Below are 27,586 nucleotides of genomic sequence, written 5' to 3' on the forward strand. Positions count from 1 at the left end.
ACGAGAACTAAATCGTTACATATACTAGTCTTCCGCCAGAAATATGTGCAGAAAAGGTGGAACGTTTCCAGCCTTGGATCAAGTCCTGCTGCAGGCTCAGTTAAGAGTGATCGGATGAACACGGTATAGGATAAGCCACAGGCATTGAGATTACACTGCATGTAGGAAACGGATAGTGTTGGGTCTGGCAATCGAACATCTGAATGCAGAGGGAGAGAAACCAAGGGAAGGTGGCAAACTAAGAGTTTTGTATAATGTTTGCGGAATTATTAGAACAGAAAGATCCGGAATACATTATAGGGCAACAAATATCATCGAGAGACAGACAACAAAACTCTGGAGATTTTAGGCATTTCATCAAACACTCCATCTGGGTGAGTTAAACCAAGCAGAGAGGAGAGGGAACATTTTAGGATTCCCAGCGACCAAGCTCTATTCGATTCTATTTTATGGCTGCTGCTGGGCATCGATGTATCCGGCATCCACGAGCACTTTCTCCCTCTTGGCAGTCTCGATGTCATGATCCACCATCATCTTCACCAGATCCTGGAACCCCACCTTAGGCTTCCATCCGAGCGCCCTTCTCGCCTTCGTGGAGTCTCCCTTGAGGCTGTCGACCTCAGCGGGCCGGAAGTACCGGGGATCGATGACCACATGGTCCTTCCAGTCTAGTCCGACGTAGCTGAATGCGGCCTGGAGGAACTCCTCCACCGTGTGGGACTCCTCGGTGGCGACCACGTAGTCTCCGGGCTCCTCCTGCTGCAGCATCATCCACATGGCCTCGACGTAGTCCCCGGCGAAGCCCCAGTCGCGGGCGGCGGACAGGTTGCCCAGGAAGACCTTGGTTTGAAGGCCGAGGCGGATGCGGCCGACGGCGCGGGTGATCTTGCGGGTGACGAAGTTCTCGCCACGGCGGGGGCTCTCGTGGTTGAACAGGATGCCGTTGCAGGCGAACAGGCCGTAGGCCTCACGGTAGTTGACGGTGTACCAGTGCGCGGCGACCTTGGCGGCAGCGTATGGAGAGCGGGGATGGAACGGGGACGCCTCCGACTGGGGCGGCGGCGTGGAGCCGAACATCTCGGAGGAGCCGGCCTGGTAGTAGCGGGCGGGTTTGGTGGCGCAGCGGACGGCCTCGAGGAGGCGGAGAGCGCCGGTGGCGACGACGTCGGCGGTGTAGTCGGGGATCTCGAAGGAGACGGCGACGTGGGATTGGGCGGCGAGGTTGTAGACCTCATCGGGGAGGAGAGCGTCGACCCAGCGGCGGAGGGAGGATGCATCGGAGAGGTCGGCATAGTGGAGCTTCATGCGGGCCTTGACGGCGTTGTGGGGGTCGACGTAGAGGTGGTCTAGGCGGGCGGTGTTGAAATTGGAGGAGCGCCGGATGAGGCCGTGCACCTCGTAACCCTTCTCCAGCAGTAACTCCGTCAGGTACGATCCATCCTGCCCCGTGATGCCCGCGATCAGGGCCACCTTGCGCCGCTCCCCCGGCATCGGCCGCGGCACCTCCCCGCCACCGCTCCCCATCTGGATCTGGGACGACGCCGGCTGCGCCTCCCCGTCACCGGCTAAGGATCCGGCGGTGTCGACTTTGGCCTCGATCTTGCCGATGCCGTTGTTGGATTCATGAGTCGCCATCTTCAGATCTGGCAATGAAGCGGCAGAAGAGGGGAGGAAATAAAGCATTTGGTTTGGCCCCGTGATGGAGTCTAAAACTTGGACCCGTAACGGAATCGTGGTTTCGTGGGATGGGTGGAAGATTACTGATTACTTGTCTGAACCAAAACGGAATGATAGTGGTAAGATAAAAATAAATAGAAAAAAAACGAAGAGGTGTTCGAAACTTGAGCTCAGCTTAAGTACTAATAATTTGGGTCCGAAATATCTTACACGGTCAGTCCGGATAGCCAAACTTCTAAATATGATGTTTATTGTAATGCTTATGTATACCCGTGTCTTTTGATATGTTCATTCTTTGCCTAGTATGTAGAGGGACAGCCGAATGCTTAATAGTTTCATTTTAGTTGGGTTTGGTGGTCGCTTTAGCCTTGTAAATAAAGGTTGTGTCATGTGGACACTTGTGAGAGATTTTCGGTCTATAATGGACCATTTTACCTTTTATTGTGCAACTGTTCAGAGCTCGTAAAGTCTGTTTGTAATATGCATTATCTATGAAGTGTTTTCGGAAATGTTTGCTTGTGGATCCTGAATAAGGCGTTTTCTCTAACTCGTTCTCTTTTTTGTGGATCCTAAGGGACATGGGAGGCTTCGGGGAGGCTGACCTTTATGGACGGACACGCAAGGGTGCCGCACGACTTAGGCAAAACCAGCTAAGTCCGTGACAGATAGTATCAGAGTGGGACAAGCACTCATAGAAACACTTAGCATGCAAACGTGGGGGACCTAACGGGACTGCGTTGAGGGCAGTCAGCACACGCGCTTTGGGGGAAAACGGGCATGGAGATGTAGGGAAAAGGAGTCGCTCAGAGGAGTGAGCATATGAGATTGGCATTCAGAGGAATGGCCAACCCTTCGCGCAAGAGGCACTATGAGAACAAGCAAGCTTGGAAGAATGTGTAGCGCACAAAGGGTGGGATGACTGAGTTTGAGCTACGGCTCAACGTTGACAACTATACTTGATGGTGCTCAAGGCAAGCGAGGTGCTTGGTAAAGGATGAGACCATGCAAGGTGGAATGAGTTGCTCAGCGACCGAAAGAGTTGTGCAAAGCTCACAGAGGTGAGGGGAATTGCTAACTCAAAGAATTTGGTACTCATACATAGGCTTGTATGCGGACGATGGAATGTTCGCGGCCATCCCAAGGCGACCGAAACTCGGTGCCATGAAGCATTGAAACTTTCTCTTCGGCATGTGAAGGATACGTCCGTAGGAGGCTGAAGTGTGTAACAAGTTCAGTATGTTGCTAGGCCTTGAATGGTGCAGCGGGGCTGTATTGACGTGGAGTCACAATCTAGCAAGTGCGTTTGCAGGAGGCAAAACAATGCACAGTTTGTTTAGCAAATCGGAGTAGTCCAAGGGGATGGTGGTCTCTGAAACGAAGAGAGATGTTGCTCCAACGGGACAGTTATCCAGGAGGGATAAGTCCCGGCTCTCCAGAGGGAGAATCATGTGGGACAGGTCGCACATGTTGAGGAGGAGTACCTCAACAAACAACAACCCCACGAAGCTTAATGGACCGAGCAAACGGCGAGGAGTCATCGCATGATCTCGCTTGAGAGAATGCATTGGTGGATGCATTGCGAGATCAAGTGGGGGAGCGACCCAAAGCAACACAAATGAAGGCACACTTGGAGTCGATACGGAGATCAGACTCAAGGGAGGGCTGACCCGTGGAATGGTAGGCGTGAGGGCCACCATCAACTCAATGTAAAAACAAGAAGCAGAGTAACTTGGGTGTAACTTGGTGAAGTACCTAAGCCGCATGAAGGGAGACAGCATAGAAGATGAAACATGGAGCGGAGGCACATTGCTTTCCTTGGACAGAGGTCAAGGACATGAACTCTTACAAAGGCAAGAGCAGGATCATGTTGTTCCATGGGTCATTCATTCTGACGGAGCGGACTCATCTTGCATGGTGCCAAAGACGAAGGGAGCTTCTGGGCACATGCACTTTATCTCGGAGAAGCATTTGATGGAGGAACTAAGGCGACTCAATTTGCAGAGGCGAAGTTGGGTTCAGAAGGCCTTAGCACGGGGCAAGAGGACATAGAGGCGGGTTCAGAAGGCCTTGCCACAGTGTTGTCATTCAAGTTGCCACGAAGGAAACGGTGCGCAGCGAAAATTATGCTGGTAGGGGCAGAGGCCCAGGATCCATACAATGGTGCACTAATTGCAGCGAAGTCGGGGGACTCCGGGAGTTACTAGGCAACGGACTGTCCTAGAGCGGTGCTTCATCTAGGTGTGACCCAAGAGTGGGTGGATGAAGGTCGATTGCCAAAGAAGCGAACAAAATCGAAGGTGGAAGAGACCCTGTGATGTATTGGCAGAGGCCACACATGAAGGGTTCACAATTCAAGTTCATCCCACATGGATCAGAATGCAATAGAGATGTCACCAGGAGGCGACATGGTGCAGCAGATCGTGGTGGAACAGTTCATGGCAATGCGACACACACAACATTGTCCCGTGAGGGACTAGATCATACAGAGGTAAGATCGGGAGCTACTGGAAGCTCCACTTCGGTGAACAACACGATGGCAAGAAGGGCTATGGATTCAAGGAGTGAAGGCCATGGTACCGTAGAGGCGGGTCTTCCGTGCGTGCATCGAATTTTGCATCGGATGAAAGCCTTGGTCATCAGCATATGAGGGTTGTGTTCCACCAAGGGAAAAGTTTGAATTCAAGTACCAGTGAGTCCCATGGGAGGGACTTGATCATGCAGAGGTATGATCGAAGCAGCTGGAGAGTTGGACTGCTCTATAGCTCATATTCGCTTAAGGGAGCCCGGCAAGTCAGAGGACAAGGTCGAGTAAGCGAATGTTGCTACCAAGGAAGCTAAGGAGAACAGAATCGGTACAAACCCTATAATGTGATGGTAGAGGCCATGCATGGGAGTTGCAATCTGTCTTTCCATCGACCAAAGGGAGCTGTTTGGAGAACACAGAGGTGTTGAAGCAGGGGGTCGAAAGGGGCGAGGAAGCGTCGACGAGTCCAGAGGAACTTAGCTACCCAAAATCAAGCATCAGTTAGAATGGAGGTGGACTCAGAGGAGTGCCATGAAGACATATCTACTGATCATGAAGAAAAGGGATGCAGATGCGAGACGACGGATAGTAGGGCCATGGGCATGGCAGCGTCATGGTACCGCAGATGCGGGACTTCCGTGAAAGTCATTGATCCCTTGCTCTCATGGAGGGAGAGCGCTTGGTCATGAAAGGGGCCGAGGAGGTGGAGCATGCAGAGGCAAACTCTAAGTACTAAGACAAGGCTAAAGGGCAGATGCTAAGGAACTTCGTAAGACCGGTGTCAACGAGCTTCTCATCAAGATAACCGAAAGTGAAGGACTTCGGGTCATGCAAGAGTGCATGACCAAGGAACGAAGCAGGCTGTATGTGGTGCTGTACCTTTGCTACTCAGGGGAGTAGGTGGCAAGGTTGATGGAGAAGACGGTACAATCCCAGAGGTGACCAAACCTATTAGAGAATTACTCCAAGTTGGGGTGAAAACTTCCTACATTCCAGAAGTTCGATGGCATTGAAAAGGTGAATCATAGTAACTAACTCAACGCAAGGAGTACAAACACTTCAAGTGCTTTAAAAGTGTGAGCAAAGAGCAGGCGAAGGCCAGTAACTAGCTCGATGCATGAAGTACAACCTTGAGGAGGTGGGCGAAGTCAAGTAACCTTTGCCTTCTCAACCCTTAAGAGAATGGGCGAAACCGAGTACCCCAATTCTCTTCTTATCTATCCAGCAGAGGAGCTCTGCATAAGTTCAAAGACTCTTCGAAGATAATGGAAGATAATAGTTATCAAATCCTCACCAACGGTGATCAGTGCTACTAAGAGTAGATTGTCCGCTTCATTTCCCAACGAAATGCCAATCGAAAGCGGAAGTGATGCGAATCTACTTGGAAGTGACAACTAAGTGAAAGAAGAGTCAATGAGCAAATTTTGTGGAGGAAGGACCCAAAACTTCAGAAGTTTATGAGACGATGCTCGTTAAAGCTCCAACAAGCATCCATCCAATTCAAGCAGCCTGAGCATTTGAGAGACTGATGCATAGTAAGAATGGTCTTTTCCTTCATTTGGAGGATCCACAGGAATCAACAAGGATCAACACAACTCAGCCAACCCCACACCAAAGTCAAAGTCATTGGTGAGTTAAAGTAGCATGGCGGATCAAAGGTTCGACTACTCAAAAACAACAGCGGAGAGCAGTTGGGAGCCAGGAGGCTCATTGCAGATGGAGTAGAAGATTGAAGACTCAGCAAAGCAAGGAGTTGCAGTGTCGGCAAAGACTTCAACGAGGACATCGAAGGAATAAGTGGGGGAGAATGTCATGGACAAACTTCTAAACAAGATGTTTGATGTAATGCTTATGTATGTCCGTGTCTTTTGGTATGTTCATTCTTTGGCTAGTATGTAGAGGGACAGCCGAAGGCTTAATAGTCTCATTTTAGTTGTGTTTGGTGGCCACTTTAGCCTTGTAAATAAAGGTTGTGTCATGTGGACACTTGTAAGAGATTTTCGGTCTATAATGGACCATTTTACCTTTTGTTGTGCAACTGTTCAGAGCTTGTAAAGTCTGTTTGTAATTTGCATTGTCTATAAAGAGTTTTCGGAAATGTTTGCTTGTGGATCCCGAATGAGGCGTTTTCTTTAACCCGTTCTCTCTTTTGTGGGTCCTAAGGGACATGGGAGGCTTCGGGGAGGTTGACCTTTGTGGACGGACACGCAAGGGTGCCGCACGACTTAGGCAAAACCAGCTAAGTCCGTGAGAATACGTCAAGTCAGAATCCGTACCAAAATGCTGTTCGACCCACGTACCACCACGCCAACCCAAGAATCATCAAAGGGAACACCCCAACACATGAATCCATACCGAGTCATGCTGACTCACCAGCCACGACACATTTGTTCACCAACAGTTCCCTCCTGAGCTTGATAGTTTGTCTCCAAATTCAAGAACTAGAACCACCTCCAAGTGGGGATTAGAAAATATGAAGGGTTTGCAGAGTTCGCTGATAAATATGTTCTGACGCTTAAATTAAAAAAGTTTTTTTTTTTGTGATGGGAGAGTGAATTTTCCGAGTTTGATATATATATATATATATATATATATATATATATATATATATATATATATATATATATATATATATATATATATATATATATATATATATATATATATATATATATTCTTAGTGAAATACGAGGGAGAGGTTTTTCCATCTTCATCTCTTGCGAGTTTCTCTTTTGGTAGATAAAACTTTTAGCATATTTAGTTTCGATTTTCTTTCCTTGAGAAATGAGTATGAATTTTAAATACAACGATAAATATTATTAAAAAAAGAAGAATATATGATATAAAAAAAGAATGACTAACCTATTTTTGGCGTTAAGGATTAGCCAAAATGAGTGTGGTCTTGTTGTTGCTCTAAACATGAGTCAGGTGGATTAGGGGGTCACTTGCAAAGTCATAATGTTGGCTCTATCAAAATGACAGTGCGTATTATGCTTTGTGTGTGAGCACAGCGTCAAACCAGTGGGCATTCTCTCAGTTGTTGGCAGCCCGTTTAAAAGTTCAACGTTGAAAGGGACTTGACGTACTAGAAGAACTTTTGGTTGGATACATTGGCATATACCAATCTCTTCACATCAAGATTTAATGGGAGATGTTACCTAATATGAAATCGCCGGGAAGGCTGAGACAAGTGAGCACGTGCCTGTGTTGGACCAAAAAGATGGTTCGGTATGCGCGTGCCACTACGCCTTCCGTTCATCCTCCATCGTTGCCATCTTCTAGAACGCATTCGTTCCTGTGCACGCAGCGAACCTCTGCGGACTACTGCTAACGGAAGGACAGGAAAGCGATGGTGGTAGCTGACACGAGTGGTAGCTGGGAGCTGCCATTCATCCCCTCTCCCCCTCGTTAAAAGCACATGGAGATGCCTCACCATCCCAATCCAGCTTAAAGTGCAGGCAGCACCAGAGATCGAAGATGGCTCCCGGCACCGCAGTCCTTCCCACCAACGAGCAGACCTTGAGGGCGAGCTTCGTCCGGGACGAGGACGAGCGTCCCAAGGTGGCTTACAACCAGTTCAGCCTTGAGATCCCCGTGATCTCGCTCTCCGGGATTGATGACGACGCCGCGGGCGGGAAGAGGGCGGAGATCCGCCGTAAGGTCGTGGAGGCCTGCGAGGACTGGGGTATATTCCAGGTGGTGGACCACGGGGTGGACGCCGGCCTTATCTCCGACATGACTAGGCTGGCCAAAGAGTTCTTCGCGCTGTCCCCGGAGGAGAAGCTCTTGTTCGACATGTCCGGTGGGAAGAAGGGAGGGTTCATCGTCTCCAGCCACCTCCAGGTATACCAGTCACCGCTCTCGGATACTCGATCGCATGCATATGAATGAGGCCGTTTACTTGATGTGTTGCTCAGGGCGAGGCAGTTCAGGACTGGAGAGAGATCGTGACGTACTTCTCATACCCAATTCGGGCTCGGGACTACTCGCGATGGCCGGACAAGCCGGAAGGGTGGAGATCCGTGGTGGAGTCGTACAGCGAGAAGCTTATGGGCTTGGCGTGCAAGCTCTTGGAGGTGTTGTCTGAGGCTATGGGGCTCGACAAGGAGGCCCTCACCGAGGCCTGCATCGACATGGATCAGAAGGTGGTCGTCAACTACTACCCCAAGTGCCCCCAGCCGGACCTCACTCTTGGCCTCAAACGACACACCGATCCCGGCACCATCACCCTCCTCCTCCAAGACCAAGTCGGCGGCCTCCAAGCCACCAAGGATGGCGGCAAGACATGGATCACGGTTCAGCCTGTGGAGGGAGCTTTTGTGGTCAACCTCGGGGACCATGGCCATGTGAGTGCAGCTCCTCATCAAGTCAGCTGACTGTCTCTCTTTATGATCTCTTCAAAGAAGAGCCAGAATCTAAATCCCCTTTTTCTGAGGCAGTTTCTGAGCAATGGGAGGTTCAAGAATGCTGACCACCAGGCTGTGGTGAACTCAAACTACAGCAGGCTCTCCATCGCCACGTTTCAGAACCCCGCGCCGGAGGCAATCGTGTATCCGCTGGCAGTAAGGGAGGGAGAGAAGCCGATTCTGGAGGAGCCCATCACGTTTGCCGAGATGTACCGCAGGAAGATGAGCCGAGACCTCGAGCTCGCCAAGCTCAAGAAACTGGCCAAGACGGAGCAGAAGCAGCAGCCGGAGCTACCGGAGAAGACTAAGGACATCAACTTGGCCAAGGCTAAAGGCCTCGATGAGATACTGGCTTAATACATATGTGTAGGTCTTTGTCATCTTCCATGTCTGTCCTACTTTAGCTTCCTTGTCTGGTTTGTTGGTCGAAGCTGTCATAAGTTTTCCCGTGATATGGACTATGAATCTATCATCCTTTGTTATTTCACTTTGTTTGATAAGATCTGCTGTGCCTTTCTACATCTTCGTATATAAAGAACCTTCAAGGAAAACTGAAGGAATTCTTTCTGAATCAAGGATAGAAATCTATGGAATTCGAGCATATATCCTCCATGTGAGAAGGTGTTTCAATCTTTTAAGCAAACATTTTTTTGATGTCTTTACTATGTAATGATTTAGAAATCAAGTGAACAGAAAATAGATATTGAATTTTGATTCCTTTCAATGATGAAGCTCATCATGCTCTGTTTTTTAAGGCTTTTGCTAGTTATATTTATTATTATCATATTAATATAGCCTGTACCTGTCCTACTCAGGACTGCATCATGTTTGAAGTTTCTCAAGAGATCAATCATCTTATAATTAAATTGGGGAAAATCCCATCTGTTGGGTGGCATAAGGTCAATTGTAATATGTGTGATGGAGGTGTCACTATTCAGAATGATGGTGGTAGTTGTGCCTTGTAATTGCCACCATTAACAAAGGTTTAAGAGCTGCACTGAGGGAATAATTAAAGATACATGTGGAATTAGATTCAAAGTCCTATCTCCTTGGAATGTTATAAATATGCCTTGGAGGATATTTCTTCTTTCTTTTGTTTTGTTTTTTTTTTTTCTTTTGGAAGTTAGAATATCTAATATGTTTAGAAAATATAATAGGGTTTCTAATTGACTCAGTGAGATATAGTAAGAGTGATCCTTCCAGCTTTTGTGTTGTTATCCTATCATGTAAAAAAAGAGGATTTTGTAAGTGCTTATCAAGTAATATATTATTAAAAATAAAAAAAAATAAAAATTTAGACCAACCAATTTGAGAAGTTATTTTTTTATATTTCAGAAAATTGGTATTGACAATTATGGGGTTAAAAATCTAAAGGACATAAGTTTTATCAAATATATTTATGAAGCTTGATTTTTTTACTATGTTGCCCTTTGGCCTCTTATTATATGATTATGTATTTTTAGAGTTTAAAGTAAAATAAAAAATTATCTGATTTCCCACACACAACCAAGTTTTTTTTTTTTTACCAACCTTTTTTTTTGTATGGATAAAATAAAGGATAATAAAGTTGAGATCAACTTAGGACTTCATGAGTCCTATTTCCACATCAAACCATCTAATCATACAATTTTGGAGCATAAGATAAATTAATACAACTATTTATTATTTAATTAATTTAGTAATGACTAGATCATCGTATCGAACGAAATTTATTCTGATGGAAGAACCTCCTCTTAATACATTCTCATCGTTGTTGCATGATGAAAAACCTAGAGGTTATTCAAACATAATATTCTAACTTATATAAGAGTTTTACGAAGGTTGCTTAAATATTATTTGAATTTATAATATGATTACTATGAAGAGTACAAATATAACGTATCTTCACAAGTGGATTGCTAGTCATAGTTGTCCTGCAAGTCAATCACGTGAGTGATGACACGTGTGACTTGACATACAATTTATTTATTTATTATTATTATTTGATATTTTATCATTTTATATTACTTATTACTTGAATATATTGTAATATCCATTGATTTCTACAATGAGAATCGGATCGTGATGAAATCATGATAATAAGACTGATTCACTTTTAAACATAGACCCTAAATAATCTCGGTCATAGGTTACTCGAGAGGGACATCGAGATAACCGTATATACTAGTGTACTGTATACCCGTCCATATGATGGATGCATCTGGTCTCATGGCTGCTCATGTGGGGACACTAAGGATACAGCACAAGTGCTCATTGGAGAATGAGTTCACTGATTGATCCGCTTACGGAATGCTGGATGGTTGATGATGTCTTATTGTCAAACAACGATTCCGTAATCCTAGTAGTGTATCTGGTTTTGACTTGAGACACCAATGATGTCATATATGAGTACTCCACTCTTTGATACTAGACTTATAGATTTGGATATTCTAGATCTAGCATAACCAATCAACGGGAGTGGTAGCCAACCTTACGAGGACTATTGAGTGTCGATAGAGGATCATCCGCTCTCGGTGTTATAAGAGAAATATCTCATGTATTCTTGCTTAAACAAATCTCTAGTCAGGGTCATTCGAATTAAGAGAGAATGAGTTCTCAAGAAGAATCCGATTAGAGCGGGACTTGAGTAGAAATCGTATGGGTCTGATAGCACCATGCTCGGTATATGGTCTCTGGGATATTAGATGGATGAGGGGCTATAGGAATACGATAACTGAGGAGAGACAGGTCCAATGGATTGGATTCTTTTGTATCATATGGGGACTACGGCGTAGTGGCCTAGTACGTCTGTAATTGATAAGTCGAGTGAATTATTATGAAGATAATAATTTACTAAGCCAGAAAGAGTTCTTACAGGTACGACTCATTACCAATTCGATATTGGGCCTAGAGGGTCATACACTTATGGTAAGCGTTGCGATGAGTAGAGGTTTGAATATGAGATATCCGTCGGAGCCCTTATCTTATTGGATATCCAATAAGCTCCTGAATTATTGGATCATATAGATGAAATTCAATAAAAGCCAATGAGTGATTATTGGATAAAGATCCATTAATCTAAGAGGCTTAGGTAGTTGGATGGAGATCCAATACCCAATATGGTAGGATCCATTAGGGTTAAGTTGACATGAGATCTCTATAAATAGGAGGGAATCAATGGTTCATAGGCTAGAGTCTCTCTGGGTTGTCATCTTATATTCTCCTCCTCAGATAGCAAACTTGAAGTTTTGAGGAGCATCGCCATAGTCTTGTTGTGTGGATCACCACTAGAGAGGAGGAGGATATTTGAACTCCTTCACCATCTCCTATAAATCTACAATGATTCAGGGATATATGATCTCCTTAGGAAACATAATTTTTAGTTTTAAGTTTTACGGATTTTGTGCACCAATCTTCGCACGACGACGAACACATCGATGGAAAAATTTATGATTTTATTTTTTATGTTCTTCCGCTACGCATGTGATGTCGCACCTTAGATTTTCCAACATAGATTAATAAAACTAGGATGATATTAAGAGTCTATTGAGAGCAATTTTTCGTGTTAATAGAGTACCATCTAGTTGTTAGAGAAGATTTATTAGATTCAAAATATTCAACATCTTAATTAAAATAGATTAAATTATTTTAATTTAATGATTATATAGTCAAAATAAAGTAAATTATTTATTTTGATGGTGTTTATTAGGCTAATGTGGAATCCATCATGAATTAAAGATTAGGTTAGTTCAAGTTTGATCTTATTGAGGTACCTGTGTCTAAGCCAAGTTGGCTTGTCAATCTGTGTTCTATCGTTTTGAGTTATATCGATTTATCTAAGATATACTGGAATTCAAATAGAAGAGGATGGTGTTATCCATATGTCAACATTTATTTTCTAAGAATGAACGAGTAAAAATGTAAAAAATATACTTGATCGTTAATTTTTCTCACAAATATGTAAAATTAAATTTTTTTTCTATCTTAGACATTAGTTTAGGGTGCTTTTTTATTATAGTAAAATATTATTAAAATATATTACAAAACCCAATTTTATTTGGATATATTGTGATTAGGTTGAAGTGAGTTTAGATAGGGAAATTTGGAAGTGAGTTTTGATAGGGAAATAGTTGGATTAGAATAGCTCTGCAGCTTTCCAATTTGAGTTGGAAGCGGCCGTTAACCCCAACTTCAACGGCAAGTATGGATCGATCCTATTAGAAGCCCTCTTCTTAATCGCGTTCGACTCGATTAAAGTCGGTTGTTAGAGTCGGTTGAGTGAGAAGGAAAGGTAGGAGGGGGAAGAGAGGGCGTCGTGATGAGGCAGCGGAGGGCGATCCTGGTGGGCTTCGCCGTCGCCCTCTTTCTTGGTGTCGCCGTGTACTTCCGGCTGTGGGCCATCGACCGCCAAGACGACTCCACCGCCACGGCCGATGACCGCGAAGCCCTTCGGTTCGCAATCGTGTCCCTGGCTTTTCCTCTTTTTCTTGTGGCATATGCTCTCCATCTCGATGCATCGATCTACTGACATCATCTTGATGATTTAGTTCCTCGATCTGTTAGTTTTTATGTGATTGCTCCCAATCTGATGGCTCGATGTATGTTGTTGTTGTTTCGTGTCGATCTGTTCTCAACTATGCAGTTCTAGTAGGTTAATGAGTTGTGGAGTTATAGACATTATGAAGTCTACTGCATCCGGAGCACATTTGAGCCGCACCATACCTGCTTATAGAGGGCTAGTTGGTGGTGGTGATTGGCATCAGATCTGGATTCAGATAGACTTGATCATTAGCCTTGATCCGGTTGTTTGCTGCTATTTCTCAACTCAACTTGGAAAAGAGTGTTAATATCATTTGCCTCTGCCTCACTATAGGGGATGTTGGTGAAGATCTCTTCTCGCTTCAGTTCCACTTTCACTAGCCTTCCCATTGCTCTCCCACTTCAATCTTATAGGAATGTGTATGAAGTTTTGCTTCTTATCCGCATCACTTCACTTGTTATGCTGCATTTTGGTGTCATGTAATTGTGCATATATTATATTTGTTTTTAAAGATTTTAAAGATACTGGATGAGTTGGAATGATATTGCAGTTGGGAGACAAATCAAGTTTTGTTTTCGATACATGTGCTCTGGATGTACGCAGTTGCATGCTTCGTTGAATATTTGCTGCATTCACATATCAAATGTTTTTTACCAATAGGATCGTGTTATACTTTCCTTCGGAAGTTGTTGGGAACAAGAAATTTTGAAGGTTGTTAATTGCCTTATCTTCTGCACTTGTTAACCAATCTTACTTTAAAGTGGAATGGCAATAGATTTTCCCTGGTATGTGCTTTTTGTTAACACCTTTATTTTACAATACTATTACACGGGAATTCCTTCATCGAGTTCGCTGCTTGGGATTTTATTAACTAGAATTCTTCATCAGGTCGGAGTTGATTGGCGTTGTAAAGAAGACCAATGCTTCATTTACTAGTAAAGCTGAAACATTTTTCATATTTGGAAATTAATTAATTCATCTTCTTTACGATATTGTTATTACTGTCTGATTTTATGATGTAATGGATCTTTTCTGATTCCTTAAAGTTCCAAGAATGTTTATTAACTTGTATCTTTAGTACTCGTACATCATTTTTTTTGTTCACCACAGGAGACAATTTGAACGCGCCAATATGGAAGCAATGGATGAATCTGCTGAATGGAGGATGAAATATGATGGGGAGGTGGAGAGGAATAAACAGGTGCATGATGAGCTCCAAAAGGTGCATCCCTTGTTTGTTTTAACTCTTGTTACTTTGCTGCATTTACTCTTGATTGTCAACTCTGACATTTGAACTATTGCAGCATAATTTTGAGAATGCCCAATGAGTCATCATTAACAAACACTAAATGATATTGGATGAAAATATAGTCTTGAGATAGATGTATAAATTTATTTTGTTATTGAAATATGAACTAGTTTAATTATCATTTTGTTGGTTAAATACTCTATAAACAACTAGATGCATGTAGTTTGATGTTTCGGTAGTAATAATTTTGCACATGTAATTATATAATACTCATGTACTGATTGAATTTAAAATACTTATCTGGGTAATAATTTTGCATATGTAATTATATAATACTCATGTACTGATTGAACTTAAAATACTTATCTGGGTAATAATTTTGCATATGTAATTATATAATACTCATGTATTGATTGAACTTCAAATACTTATCTTCAATCTTAAATTTTTATATTTTTTCTAAGGTAAACATATGCCTTTGCTCGGATGAGACCTTGGCTCCTTATAGCGCCTAAAACTTTTGACAATATTGTGTGATATGACTTTTTGTGATTGAATTTCAATATCTTCTACTGTTGATAAGACTTTTCCATCATGAGTCTCCACTCCAATGATAAGGATCACAGATCATGCTATTTTTCTTAAAACTGGAAATATTGTATACAACATCCAAGTTTTGATGGGTATTTTGGAAAGAACCCACCTTCATGATTCCCTTAATTGCTCCAAAATCTTATTTCTGTCAGGAACGATAATGTTTTAAGCGATTATTAAATGCCCATGGGCCTTTTAGAGATGTTGTTCTTTGTTAACTCAAACAAAAGTTGAGACATACTTTATGCGTTCAACACCAGGAAATCTTCCTATATTAACTGCAAGAAGGATACTTCATCTGGATTTCAGTTTGTGCTATATTGTATGGTCTCTAATTAATAGGTTCAGATGTTGCTGGCATATTAAGACATTTTAAGTTTGATAGTCTTGCTTGTTACCATATACGGTCTTTGTACTTGAAGGTTAAGGATGTTATTTGGAAAGACAATGTGAGCTTGGATATATTTGAACTTTAAGAACTAATAAAGATTGCATTGATGATGCTTTGGTTGATGCATGGATATATTAAATTCACCCAAACAAGAATCAGAACTTGAAGATGAGATGTGAGATATGTTCTCCAATTTTCAATGTAATCTTGATGGATTGGCTTGCTCATGTATCTTTATACATTTGTTGGTTATGTACTCTACTGCACATCTGTTGCAGGCCAAGGCATCATTATCAAGTGCCACTAAGAGGTTTGACATACTGCAAAAGGTATCAACTTCAACATGCACCCTTGTCTTCTTTCTCCACCACTTTGTGCATTTTGCTTAAATTTATGTCTCTTTTCCAGGAAACTATGAATCTGCAGAAGCAGATTGAGTCATTGAAACAACAAATCGAAGAGAGGAGACAGCACTGCAATTGCAGTCAATCATCAAGCCAGCTATGATAAAGATGCATGCTGTTCGCCCAATCCTACATGCTGGATATCATACCATAACCTCTGGTGACTAATTTACACCATCCTTCTATGAAATCATCATTTTCATGTCTTTCTTCGATCCTCTTTTGGTTTTTGACAGTGAAGATTTCATTACCCACAAGTTGTTGTCTATAGGGAGGAATCTCCTTTTATGCGTGGGAGAAGAACTCAAACTGATATCTTTTATCTGAAATCCTTGCACATCTCAAACCAGCATCATTATAAGATACAAATTACAGCAACGGGAAATCAACCATCAACAACAAGAAAAGAAAAAGAACTTCGAGGCCACACCCAAATAGACAGTAATGAGTAGCCATTTCTTCTCATCTTTCACCTGCATGCCAATGACCACAAATTCAGGAGAAAAGATGGAGAGACTGCAAACCAACCGATGAAGGCCATCGCTGCAGCAGTCTCAAAGCTTGTACAGTGGTTCTCTGAGCATAAGTTGAGATCATTACTAATCAGTACCGTAATGCCAGCAGATGCACAAGCAGAAGCAAACGTCAATGTGGCTGTGATCTGCATGACAAGTCATATTATAATTTGTCGGAGGTAAAAAAAAAACAAAAAACAAAATAGAACAAATACTTTAAATTCTAAATCAAATAAACTGATTAACTTAATTTGACATGTCTTACGGCAAATAAATGGAAATTTCGAACTTGTCAATGCCATGCATGATGTAGTAGACGATAGATTCTCAGGATATAAGTTCACTCGGTGTGTGAATTTTATGGCCATATATGTCATTGCGTCCAAGTGGTTATTTCCATACTAAAAGCCACAAACTTATTTGAAATCGAAACATGACAGTGATGTGTTCTTAATTCGTTTGATCAGTTATTTACCCCATCCCCAATAGTAAACCAACAAAGAGCTCGGCGATTCCGCAAGCAGCGCCTCACTAGTAGAGCGTATACATCCAGAAAAGCTAATGAGATACTCCACAAGCTCTGTAAGATGGCTGCTGCAACCAGAGAGCTGCATGATACACAATAAATTAGTTAGAATGTTCAGAATTGCTGTGTTACGAAGTTACGGTTTCTCATTGCTTTGCGGATGGAAAAAAGCATTCATAACCTTCGAGAACGGCAGAGTTAGAATTACAAGAAGCGCCATCACACTATCTACAGAAGCATCAACAAGTCCAGTGGTGTAACAATCTTGTCTTCTCAAGGATGTAAGTATCAAAGCCAAAGGAACTCAAATCCATCAGGTTATTAAATTGAAAATGACTACTTTATATATATATATATATATATATATATATATATATATAAATCCCTCATTGCGCTTATGATCATTTTATAAAGCATATTCGCGTACATGTCATGAGGCAATTGTAATAAAATACTGGGATTTCAAATTATCATCAAGAGAAAACTTTCAAGTTATTAAAACTGATTTAGGTAATTTAACGAAGAACAGCCCCCTTTTGTTCATTGTGTACAAAGTGCACTTCAAAGCTTCATATCCATCAGACAATGGTTAGTTAGTAGTAACACTGATTATTGTTAGAGGTACTGATGAAGAGACATATCGAACCAAAACAATTTTTCTATTATCCGCAATTATGCATTCTGAGCATTGATGACATAAATCGAAGTGTTTCAGAAAAGCAAACCACTAACCATGAATTGAAGTTTCAAAATCATGGCGTCAGCACCACATGATAACACTGTAACGGCGACGAGGAGGATATGACACAAGTATTTAAACGAGTGCTGATATATATGATAACATGCTGAATATTGCCAATGTCCCCATAAATCATTTTATTGCTAATGCAGATACCCTGAAAGATTTATCTCTGTGAGGCCATAAAGCTACTACTAATGACTGATGAAGGGTTAAATGATTGATGCGTTTAATCACCTAGTTCGGCAAATGACAAGTTCTATAACAACAACAACAACAAAAAAGGCCAAAAGAAAACGACAGGACTGATGAAAACTTATCTAAGATCCTAAACTGAATAAAAATTAGATGTTTGACCAAAGAGAGAATCGAGTTAGTAGGACCTAGCACATAAAAAGAATACCAACTTCAATATTCCTTAGCAGTCTAACATTACAAAATTACCATCTAGATTTTGGTAGCCACCACCAAAAAAAAAAACACACACACACACAAATTGGTAAGTTGATTAAGATACTAGTGTAGGTATATGGTAATATGAAAACACACAAATCAACCTTATAATTTTGTAATATGAAAAACTTTAATATTAAAATCTAAACTTAAATAAAAATAAATCTAAATTTATGATACATATCTTTCAATGTCATTCATAAAGCTTTTATCTGATCTATGGGTATATCGTCATCGAATCCGAATGTTGTAGCAATGTCGATCTGTAAGAAGAACTAGACTCTTATTCTTTTCTCTTCCTATCTTTCACAAGAACGCTATGAGTGATATATTAGGAATAAAAAGGAGATGAAAGAAGACCTATAATCTCTTACTGAGTAATTCATGTGACTAAGGAGAAATAAGAGAAAATTTATAATCTCTCAATAATGTTACATATCCACACATCCGCACATTATATGTTTAGTTTCTAGGAGGTTCTATCTATTTATAAGCGAGAGAAAAAAGTCTACGATAAGTAATTAAGAGAGTCATTTCTATTAAGATCATTTTATTGGACTTCTTTTTTATTGATCGATAACCGTAATCAGAATCTAATCATATCAATAATATATCTTACCTAATTATACATCGTTATATAATCTAACATTCTTCCACTTGGTATATTAATTGGTAATATATAAAAATTTTAAATCAAAATAAATAAAATAAAAATTTATTTAAGAATAATTTTATTTAGTTAGATTCTAAAACTTTGAAAAAATATTTTACACATGCGTACAAATTTTATAAAATAACTAATAAGTCCAATAAATATAATACTATATTAAGTTTGACTATCAATACAAGTTATAGAGATTGTATGTCATCAATGTCATACTTCCTACCACAACACTATTAGTCATTCCTAATATCATAAACATAATATCATATTAAGTTTGATTATCAATATAAGTCATAGCGGTTAAGTTTGACTATCAATACAAGTTATAGCGACTGTATGTCATCAATGTCATACTTCCTACCACAACACTATTAGTCATTCCTAATATTATAAGCATAATATCATATTTAAGTTTGATTATCAATATAAGTCATAGCGGTTGTATGTCATCAATGTCATACTTCCTACCACAACACTATTAGTCATTCATAATATTATAAACATAATATCATATTAAGTTTGATTATCAATATAAGTCATAGCGGTTATATATCATCAATGGTATATTTTCTTTTATATACCACAACACTATTAGCCCTTCATAATATAATCCAAAATGATCTCCGTAATATATTTATTAGCCCTTCCTAATGTAATCCAAAATGATATTTGTAATTTATTTTGTCAAAACAATCATGCTAGCACATTCAACCATAATATGTACACATATAAATGTAAACAATGTAGCAGAAATAAATAACTTTAATTACATAAAATAAGAATATTAATTATAATGTATACTCAAATATATATTATCATACCGTTTATAAGTTGCTCACAAATCCAACTATAAGAATATGTTCTTTCAAACACTTTAGACTATAAGTCCTAAGTGAATGGATCAATAATCAATATAATATAACTTAAGTTTTTAACTAATATTAATTATTTTTTAACTTTTTTTCTCTAACCATCAAGTATTTTATAACATAATGCATAGAGCTACAATAGTATTTCTTATTCTTAGATAAGAAAACTATTATAATATGTCATAAAGTATCTTCAATGACTTGACAATTGAGGCTAACCACACCAAATCTCGAGATAAAAATTTGTAGTCATAAAACTTAATTAGTAGCCTCAAAGCATGTCACAATATTAGCTCATATTGTTAATAATATAATAATATATTACTTTATATTTTTTTCTATAAATTATCCCTCTAATTGATATAGATATAAACTATAAAGTAGACTTTAAGGAAATTTACAGAATCAACACTTGAAAAATAATATCATTTCAGATTTAATTTCATATATGTGAGCATGTAATCCTTCGTTTATTTTAGATATCTTATTATTTTCTTTGCAGTATTTTAGTATCTTTATTTCTAGGTAACTCTAATATTTACTCAGTATTTTAATTGTAAAACTTATATCTGATTTAGCATAAACTTAAGCATATAATAGACTTCCAACTATGCATACATAAAGAATTTTTTTTATCTAATTCTTTTTCAAGTCATTTTAAAAATACATATTTTGATTACAGTTTTTTTACTTTTATTATTTGTTGAATAAAGTTGTATGCTAAATCTCTATGAGTCTTAATCAATATATCTTTTTTAAGATAGTTCGAAGAATCCTTGAGTTCTATTCCTGAATATTTTAATACTAATAATATAAAATATCTTATTCATATCAATCATCTTAAAATTTTTAGTGAAAAATTTCTTGATTCAGTACAAAAAAACCAAGAATACTATTGGCAAGCAAAATATTATTCATATATAACATCGATATAATAAACTTACTCCCATTGATCTTCTGATATAAATAATAATCAACAGTATTTTTCTTAAATTTGAAGGAAATAATGATATTAAGAAATTTTATATACTATTATCTTATTTAAAGTCATAAATAGATTTTTTTAAATTTGCATATTAAATTTTGTATTTCTTTCATTTTTTATGCGAATCATTTAGGTTAACCCATATAAAACTAGATTCTCATTCAAAAAACTTATTTTTATATCCATATGATATAACTCAAAATCATAATAAGTTATTAATATTAAAATAATTCTTAATGAGTTCATTTAAAAAATTAAAAAAATATCTCATTATAGTTGATGCATTCTTTATGAGTAAAATCTTTAATCATTTTTATATCGTTCGATATTGCCCTTTCAGTCATGTTTATGTACTATACTGTTTTATAATTATTGGATAATTCAACTAGTTCTCAAACACCATTTTAATCATTAATCTCAACTCTTCTTTTATTGCATCAAAACATATTTTCGAATCGTTACGTTTCATAACTTATAAAAATAATAAAAGATTCTTTTGATTCCTATATTGTAATCTAATTCTTATATATATAATATATAATAATTAGAAATGACATGTTTTCTCTATCTAAGATATTCTTATAATTATCGAGTATGATTATTCTACAAGTTCATCAGTAGTAATATCAATATTATGTGAGGGTTCACTAATAATATTTCATTGTTTGCCTCTATTAAATCATTTAATGATTTGATGAACAATAATCTCTCGAATATAAAATAATAATAATATATATTTTCTAAATATCAAAATTAAATTTTAAGATCTTTTTTACCCTCATTGATTTACTATTTTTTTAGAATCTTACATTAGCATATTCAAGTATCTTCATACTATGATTAGAGCAATAAAATTTATATCCCTTTGAATTTTTCTTGGATAACTAATAAAATATCCAAAATAGTCTTTAAACCCAATTTTGTTTCTTATGATTTGAAGATTTTTATCTCTATAGGATAATCTCAAATATATAAATGTCTCAAGTTGGGTTTCTTGTTAATCCATAACTCAAAAGAGTTGATATCATCTATGTACTAAGAATCATGTTCAAGATATACATAACTATCCTTAAAGCTTATCTTCACATTGATTGGGACACGGAATACTCTACTTTTTTTATGAATTTAACAAAAGAAATATAATTATGATCGGTTCATCATAACTACCATAAAATTTATCACCATTGTCTGATATGATATTTTTTAATTTTTTTATCTAATTATCTCTTGTCTTTATTTATGTACACTTAAAGGTGTCAACAGCCAAAGACCTTAGATAGTCATATCTCAATATATAATCTATAAAATTGATAGAAATATATCTCTCCATAAAATAGAGAATATGAAATGGTCTATAGATATAAGCATATATAATCTCAAGGAGTTTATGAAAGTATATTTCATTCTATTATTTAATTATAAGATCATTGTAAACTAAATATTCATATTAATTCTATAAAGATTATCATACAAAATTCAAAAGTTAACTTTTATTGAATCGTAAATATATTGAGTTTACAACCATAAAAAAAATCCTAATAATTATATATAATAAACCCAAATTTCTATAATTATAAGAATATAATATGCATATGCATCATCAAGTTCTATCAAATAAATTGTCTCTAGGTGCAGGTGATAAGTACCGACTACTATTACTTTCATTTAAGATGATTCCTTGTAACGTTGAATATTTTATTCTCTTTTAGTTTTTATGATAGGTTAAATCTCTATTATTAGTAACATATATTAAAGTATTAGAATCAATCCACCAAGCATTAGAAAATGATATTTATAATATTTGATTTGAAACATACAAATGTCAAACTTATATCTTTCCCTTTCGAACCAAGCTTTATAGTCCTTTCTTCACATGACCTTTCTTGTCATAAAAGTAGCATTCTACTATAAAGATTTTCCTTTTATTAGTTTATATAGTATTGATAAACTCATATGATTTACGCTTTAACTTTCTTTTATTGTTACTCACTCCTTACGCAGTACTTAAAATATTATGAGTCTTTCTTACTTTAACTTTAATTATTTCCAAACACATATAATAGTTAGCTCATTTAAGTTTTACTTATCCTTAATCTTATTATAATATATTTTAAATGAGTCAAATTAAGAAAAAATAGTATTAAAAATAAATTATATGAGAAAGGACTCAACTATATTTATGTTCAATATTCTTTACCTTATAACCTTATCAATTATATTGAAAATATAATCTTGAATTTCTCAAATACTATCATACTGAATTTCAATTAATTCTTTTATTAATATGTTAGCTAATGACTTATCAATAAATTTAAATTAATCTTTAAATATTCTAGTGCGCTAGTTACTTATTGTAATGAGATCTAAATATTATTAATAATAATCATAAAATCGAGTCTTTTAAATCTTTTTCGATCATTTATCTCAATTATTATGATATAGAACTTTTATTAATTAAGTGTATGATCATTTTAACTAGTCTAATTAAAGTCTTAATACACCTAATGTAAATTACATGTGGTCAAGTCATTTATAATAATTTAATCTAAAAAATATAAAGATATTTATCAGAATTCAATCAAGTACCACTATAATAAAAATAAAATACTATTAATATCTTAAACTTTTTTTAATAAATGTTGATCTATTAATATCATCTCTATTTGATATATTTAGTGTTTATAAAAAAATATTTATGGAGAATCGATACTATCCTTATGAAATAGTATTGTTACCTTTGGGTATACAATCCTAAATTATAAAGATATCTAAAATATCATCATCCTATTCTATTATATAATTATTATAAGTATATTCTCCTGTGTAATTATCTAAATTTTCTAATTATATATGTCATTATAAATATTATTTTTTAATATCATTTATGATTAATTTCTTAATTTAATTTTATAAGTTATTGTTCTAAGCTATTTTAGTGACTACAAGACCAATATAATAATATAAAATATAATTTAAAATATCCTAAAATTTAAAGCATCTTATAAGCTTATTATTTTAAGCTACTTTGGTAGCTACTAATTAGATAAAACTTAAAGATATGAGTTACAAATAATATTTATAAAATTTATTCAATCTAATTTATGTCGAAATAGTTTAATAATAATAATCATCATAATAATTATCGAATATTAATTAGCATAAAGAAAAACTCATATGATAACTATAATCATGGTGAAACATAAATCATACCTCTATGTGAAAAATAAATATTATTTTTATAATTTTAAATATATGTATGTAAATAATCAAATAAATATCCAAGAATAATAATTAGATTTTCATTTATCGCATACAAAATTTTATCAATATGTCATACCAGAAAGATATAAAAAAAATCATAATTCATAATTTTTTTAATTCTGCATAGAACTCTTATACCAATCAATTCTATTTAATTTGGTAGACCTAGAATTGAGCTCATAAATTTGGGTCGACTATTCGTTAGCCCATTAAAATTCAACTTAATCGTAATAAAAAAGATCAAAATTTAACATTTTCTAAAATTCGATCGAGACTTGATTGATAAATATAGGCCCAGTAAGAGTTAAAATATAGATATAGTTAAGTTTGATTAAAATATTTAATCTGCGACCCAGAATTGGGCTATCCAAATTGGACTCAAAAATTTGGGTCGATTATTTACCCAATTAAGCTCGTTAAGATTAAAATTATTTACCCAATTAAACTATAATTTTATCTTAGGATATATAATAGAAATATTTAATTTATGAAAAGCATAATCGTTAAAGTTGAATTTAAGAACATTTCACAATCACCATCACGCCCATGCATGCGAGTCGACGGTGCAGCAACCGTCCATCGCTTGTGTCGCTACCGCCCGTCGCCTGCGATGGGACAACTAACCTCATATAGTTGACCGACAACCTCATCGATCGTTGTGCCCTACTGTCACATTCCTCGCAGGTGGAACGCCCTTGATGTTAGCCGACGACCTCCACGGTTGCCATATTGTGCAACTATGCCCGCATGTCCTACTGTGTAGCCACTAGGAACCGTGGCCTTAAACATCTAGTTGACCTTGATGGTGACCAACAAGTGCTGCCACTGTAACGATACTATCAAAGCTGCCATTGGTAGTGGTGCGACCATAGCTGCTGCATGTAGCGATGCCGCCATAGGTAGTGTCACTATGTAGTCACCACGGGCAATGGCGTTGTTACAACCGCTGCACGCAATGACGTTGTGCAGTTGTCGCAACCCACAGTGCTTGCACTAGGTTTGTAACAACTGCTTGTAACTAGACCGTCGCCCTTAATAATACTATCACCGACAATAAGCTGTCGACAATGGTCCATCAATCAAATACGAGGAATTTTACATCGCTTATAAGAAGGTGACAGGATGGACTAGATAGAAAGCCAAATTAGCAATATAGACGAATCATCCATGCATCATAAATAAAAATCAAATAACATCTTTTTGCGAGCAAAAGCTAGCAAATATATTTAAAGTATTTGATTTCACAAATATGACTCTGATGCTAATTGTAAACATAAAATACCATCCTTTTACTTATGTTATGTAAAATACTTTAATACCAAAATTTGAAATCAAATAATAATATATCTAAATTTATGATGCATACCTTTTGATACCATTCAGAAAGTTTTTATTTGATCTGTGAGTGCACCATCATCGGATCCAAAAGTTATAGCAACGTCGATCTACAAGGAGAACTAAACTCGCCTTTTCCTCTCTTCTTATTATTCATATGATTGTTATAAGCGATGGATTAAGGACAAAGAGGAGATAAGAGAAGATCTGTAATATCTCAATAACTAATTCATCTAACTAAGGGAAAATGAGAGAATATCTGTAGTCTCTTAATAATGTTACATATTCAGATATCCGTGTTTAGTCCCTATGAGATCATATCTAATTATAGGTAAGAGTAAGGGTTCTAGAATAAATAATTAAGAGAGACCCTTTCATCAAGACTATCTCCTGAAAAATCTATCGTAATTAGATTTTCTTTCTATTCCTAATAATCATAATCAGAATCTAATCATATTCATAATCTAACAACTAAGACATATTTATTAAATAAAATAAGTTGAAGCTGCTAATCTAACAAATCCCTGGACTAGTATATACGCAAAATATTTATTTTATAGAACTCTTCCAAAAAATAAAAAACATTGATAACGTCAAGGTGAATGATTTATTTAAATACAGACACATGATGAATCTTTGAAAAGTAGGACAAACCAATGTGAAACATTCGGTCACAGTCACAGATAAAACTTCAGTCAAGCACAAGATTTATCTCCTTCCTAATCATATTTAGCTTGGTTTCTTCAACTCCCTAGACAAATCTAAGCAATGTAAAACACAAAATGTTTCATGTGGCAACAACCTATGATACTTGCAAAAACTCCCCCTAAACTAATAAAATTTATTTTAAAAAATGGATCAAATGCTCTTGCTATTGTTTTTATCCCTTGACTAATATTGACAACTAAATAAGCCACATTTCCTTCATGGTAACTTCAGGAGCAAAATGCAAACACCTCTTCATATTTCTCCTCTCAGTGACCAATGTAATGAGTTTAATCAGCTAAACATCACACGGCCATATAACCTGCTCCGCTCTGTAGACACACCTATCATATCCACCACTTCGCTACCAGTAAGTAGCATCTTCTATTGAAATGAAATGTTGGCAATCTATAATGCAGCTTGTTTTCTTCATTTCCCTAAATGGTTACCAGTTATTTCAATTTATTTATTTATTTATTTTTATATAGAGGATAAGGGGTGAAGAGGGGATTGAGCTCAGGATAAGCTGTCAAAAAGTCATTATCAAGCATAACTTTACTGATGCAAATAAAAATTTTACTTTCTATCAATCTTTTGTCATTGGAGTATCTGTAATCCTTTCTCAGAGTAAGAAGCAATGCCATAGCCAGCAAACATAAGAGAGGAACTTCCAAGCCAAGTGATATATAACAAGTGGTGCAGTAGTAAGTAGGCAAGAATGGAGGTATCAAAAGTTCCCATAAAAATCATTCCGAAATCGGACCAAGCATAAATAAACAATCCATTTGCCTACTTTAAACAAGTCATGGCTTCATAAATGTTCAACGCAATAAAAGAAGAAAGCAATGGAAGGGAAGAAACGAAATGGCAAGAGCGAGTTACCAGAAGGCGGTGACGGAGGGGAAATCGCTGGTGGAGGTCATGACGCCGAGCGCGCCGACGGCAAATGCGAACTGGACGAGGCGCAGGGCAAGGCCGCCGGGCGTCCCCGGCATGCCCTGTACGTCCTTCATCCTCACACCGAGCGGGTTCTCGGCCGCATCCGCGAGGGGCGGAGCCTCCACGGGGTGTACCGCCGGCCGGCTCGCGAACATCTCCCTCGCAGCTTTTACTCGTCGATCATAAGCAGCTAGCTAAGCACTCTCCTCCGAAGCCTCAAGGACAAGACCCACCAAAACCACCGTCCCTCCCCATCATCAAGCGGCCGCCGAGCTGTCGAGCTTAGGAAAGGGATCTGATATTTCTGGCGAAGAGAACCCGATCGAAACAAGAATCCTAGTCCGGCCGCATCGTATATACACTCCCGCATCGCACCTCCTCTCAGCCAGGGTACGCGCGATCCGTGACCGCAGAGCAGGGTGGGGCCCGCTTGCAGGTTCATCTTCCCCAATCAGGTAGGGGCGTAGGTAACGCCGGAATATAATTTCTCGTGACCAAGAGGTGGGTTCGTGAGGCACATACGTAATGAAGCGTATCTTCGCCAGCGGCGGTTGTCTGCTGATCCACTGAGAACCTGCTGCTATCTCTGACGAAGATAGATCGCTTGGGCTAGGAGGAGCGGCGTTTTAGGTGGGACCCGATAAGCTCTTCCTGTCAACGTAGAGGTAAAAGATTGGTGAAAACGGGCGGACGCGTATAAGAAGCGCTGCCCGTGTCGTTTCTACTTGTCCGCCACTGACGGACAGCGAATCCAATGAGAAGGTCGGTCGCGTGTTCCGCTTCCTGCGGTTGGATTTTGGTAGCGAACAGATTTATGGGGATACTTTTTCT

General features: G+C 37.9%; 4 protein-coding genes across 6 annotated transcripts; 2 read left to right on the forward strand and 2 right to left on the reverse strand.

Annotated features, from left to right (window-relative positions):
* Positions 1-231: 231 nt before the first annotated feature.
* On the reverse strand, positions 232-1,750 carry LOC103970359 (GDP-mannose 4,6 dehydratase 1-like). Its single transcript, XM_009384112.3, has one exon. It carries the CDS (start codon positions 1,681-1,683, stop codon positions 448-450), a length of 1,236 nt encoding a protein of 411 aa, XP_009382387.2. The 5' UTR covers positions 1,684-1,750; the 3' UTR covers positions 232-447.
* Positions 1,751-7,485: 5,735 nt separating this feature from the next.
* Positions 7,486-9,094, forward strand: LOC103970367 (flavanone 3-dioxygenase F3H2). Its single transcript, XM_009384125.3, has 3 exons — positions 7,486-8,044; positions 8,119-8,547; positions 8,641-9,094. The coding sequence occupies exons 1-3, from the start codon at positions 7,679-7,681 to the stop codon at positions 8,962-8,964; spliced, it is 1,119 nt and encodes a 372-aa protein (XP_009382400.2). The 5' UTR covers positions 7,486-7,678; the 3' UTR covers positions 8,965-9,094.
* A 3,611-nt stretch (positions 9,095-12,705) lies between these two features.
* LOC103970374 (uncharacterized) lies at positions 12,706-16,142 on the forward strand. 2 transcript variants are annotated; one of them, XR_001976220.2, is made up of 5 exons: positions 12,706-13,038; positions 14,237-14,348; positions 15,639-15,689; positions 15,769-15,924; positions 16,036-16,142. XR_001976220.2 is itself a non-coding variant. In XM_009384138.3 (4 exons), exons 1-4 carry the CDS (start codon positions 12,905-12,907, stop codon positions 15,865-15,867), a joined length of 396 nt encoding a protein of 131 aa, XP_009382413.2. In that variant the 5' UTR covers positions 12,707-12,904; the 3' UTR covers positions 15,868-15,977. The 2 variants fall into 2 exon arrangements, 1 of the variants encoding a protein (XP_009382413.2); XM_009384138.3 differs by lacking the exon at positions 16,036-16,142 and having other exon boundaries at positions 12,707-13,038; positions 15,769-15,977.
* Positions 16,057-27,333, reverse strand: LOC103970383 (CASP-like protein 5A1). Of its 2 annotated transcripts, XM_065089836.1 has the most exons (4): positions 26,699-27,333; positions 16,755-16,887; positions 16,375-16,425; positions 16,057-16,237 (listed from the first exon to the last, which is right to left on the reverse strand). In XM_065089836.1, exons 1-4 carry the CDS (start codon positions 26,908-26,910, stop codon positions 16,157-16,159), a joined length of 477 nt encoding a protein of 158 aa, XP_064945908.1. In that variant the 5' UTR covers positions 26,911-27,333; the 3' UTR covers positions 16,057-16,156. The 2 variants fall into 2 exon arrangements, with proteins under 2 accessions (XP_064945908.1, XP_009382424.1); XM_009384149.3 differs by having other exon boundaries at positions 16,057-16,425.
* Positions 27,334-27,586: the final 253 nt, after the last annotated feature.

Source organism: Musa acuminata, chromosome BXJ1-2 (assembly GCF_036884655.1).
Source record: "Musa acuminata AAA Group cultivar baxijiao chromosome BXJ1-2, Cavendish_Baxijiao_AAA, whole genome shotgun sequence".
Lineage (NCBI taxonomy): Eukaryota > Viridiplantae > Streptophyta > Magnoliopsida > Zingiberales > Musaceae > Musa > Musa acuminata.

What these genes read in the sequence shown, in the direction of transcription:
- LOC103970367 (XM_009384125.3), top strand. Translation starts at nt 7,679, where the DNA reads ATGGCTCCCGGCACCGCAGTCCTTCCCACCAACGAGCAGACCTTGAGG. An exon ending in TCGTCTCCAGCCACCTCCAG is followed by an intron (nt 8,045 to 8,118) that starts GTATACCAGTCA and finishes TGTGTTGCTCAG; the next exon opens with GGCGAGGCAGTTCAGGACTG. An exon ending in ACCTCGGGGACCATGGCCAT is followed by an intron (nt 8,548 to 8,640) that starts GTGAGTGCAGCT and finishes TTTCTGAGGCAG; the next exon opens with TTTCTGAGCAATGGGAGGTT.
- LOC103970374 (XM_009384138.3), top strand. Translation starts at nt 12,905, where the DNA reads ATGAGGCAGCGGAGGGCGATCCTGGTGGGCTTCGCCGTCGCCCTCTTT. An exon ending in GATGACCGCGAAGCCCTTCG is followed by an intron (nt 13,039 to 14,236) that starts GTTCGCAATCGT and finishes TGTTCACCACAG; the next exon opens with GAGACAATTTGAACGCGCCA. An exon ending in GGTTTGACATACTGCAAAAG is followed by an intron (nt 15,690 to 15,768) that starts GTATCAACTTCA and finishes TCTCTTTTCCAG; the next exon opens with GAAACTATGAATCTGCAGAA.
- LOC103970383 (XM_009384149.3), bottom strand. Translation starts at nt 26,910, where the DNA reads ATGTTCGCGAGCCGGCCGGCGGTACACCCCGTGGAGGCTCCGCCCCTC. An exon ending in CCCTCCGTCACCGCCTTCTG is followed by an intron (nt 16,888 to 26,698) that starts GTAACTCGCTCT and finishes TGTATCATGCAG; the next exon opens with CTCTCTGGTTGCAGCAGCCA. An exon ending in GGTTTACTATTGGGGATGGG is followed by an intron (nt 16,426 to 16,754) that starts GTAAATAACTGA and finishes CTTGTCATGCAG; the next exon opens with ATCACAGCCACATTGACGTT.
- LOC103970359 (XM_009384112.3), bottom strand. Translation starts at nt 1,683, where the DNA reads ATGCTTTATTTCCTCCCCTCTTCTGCCGCTTCATTGCCAGATCTGAAG.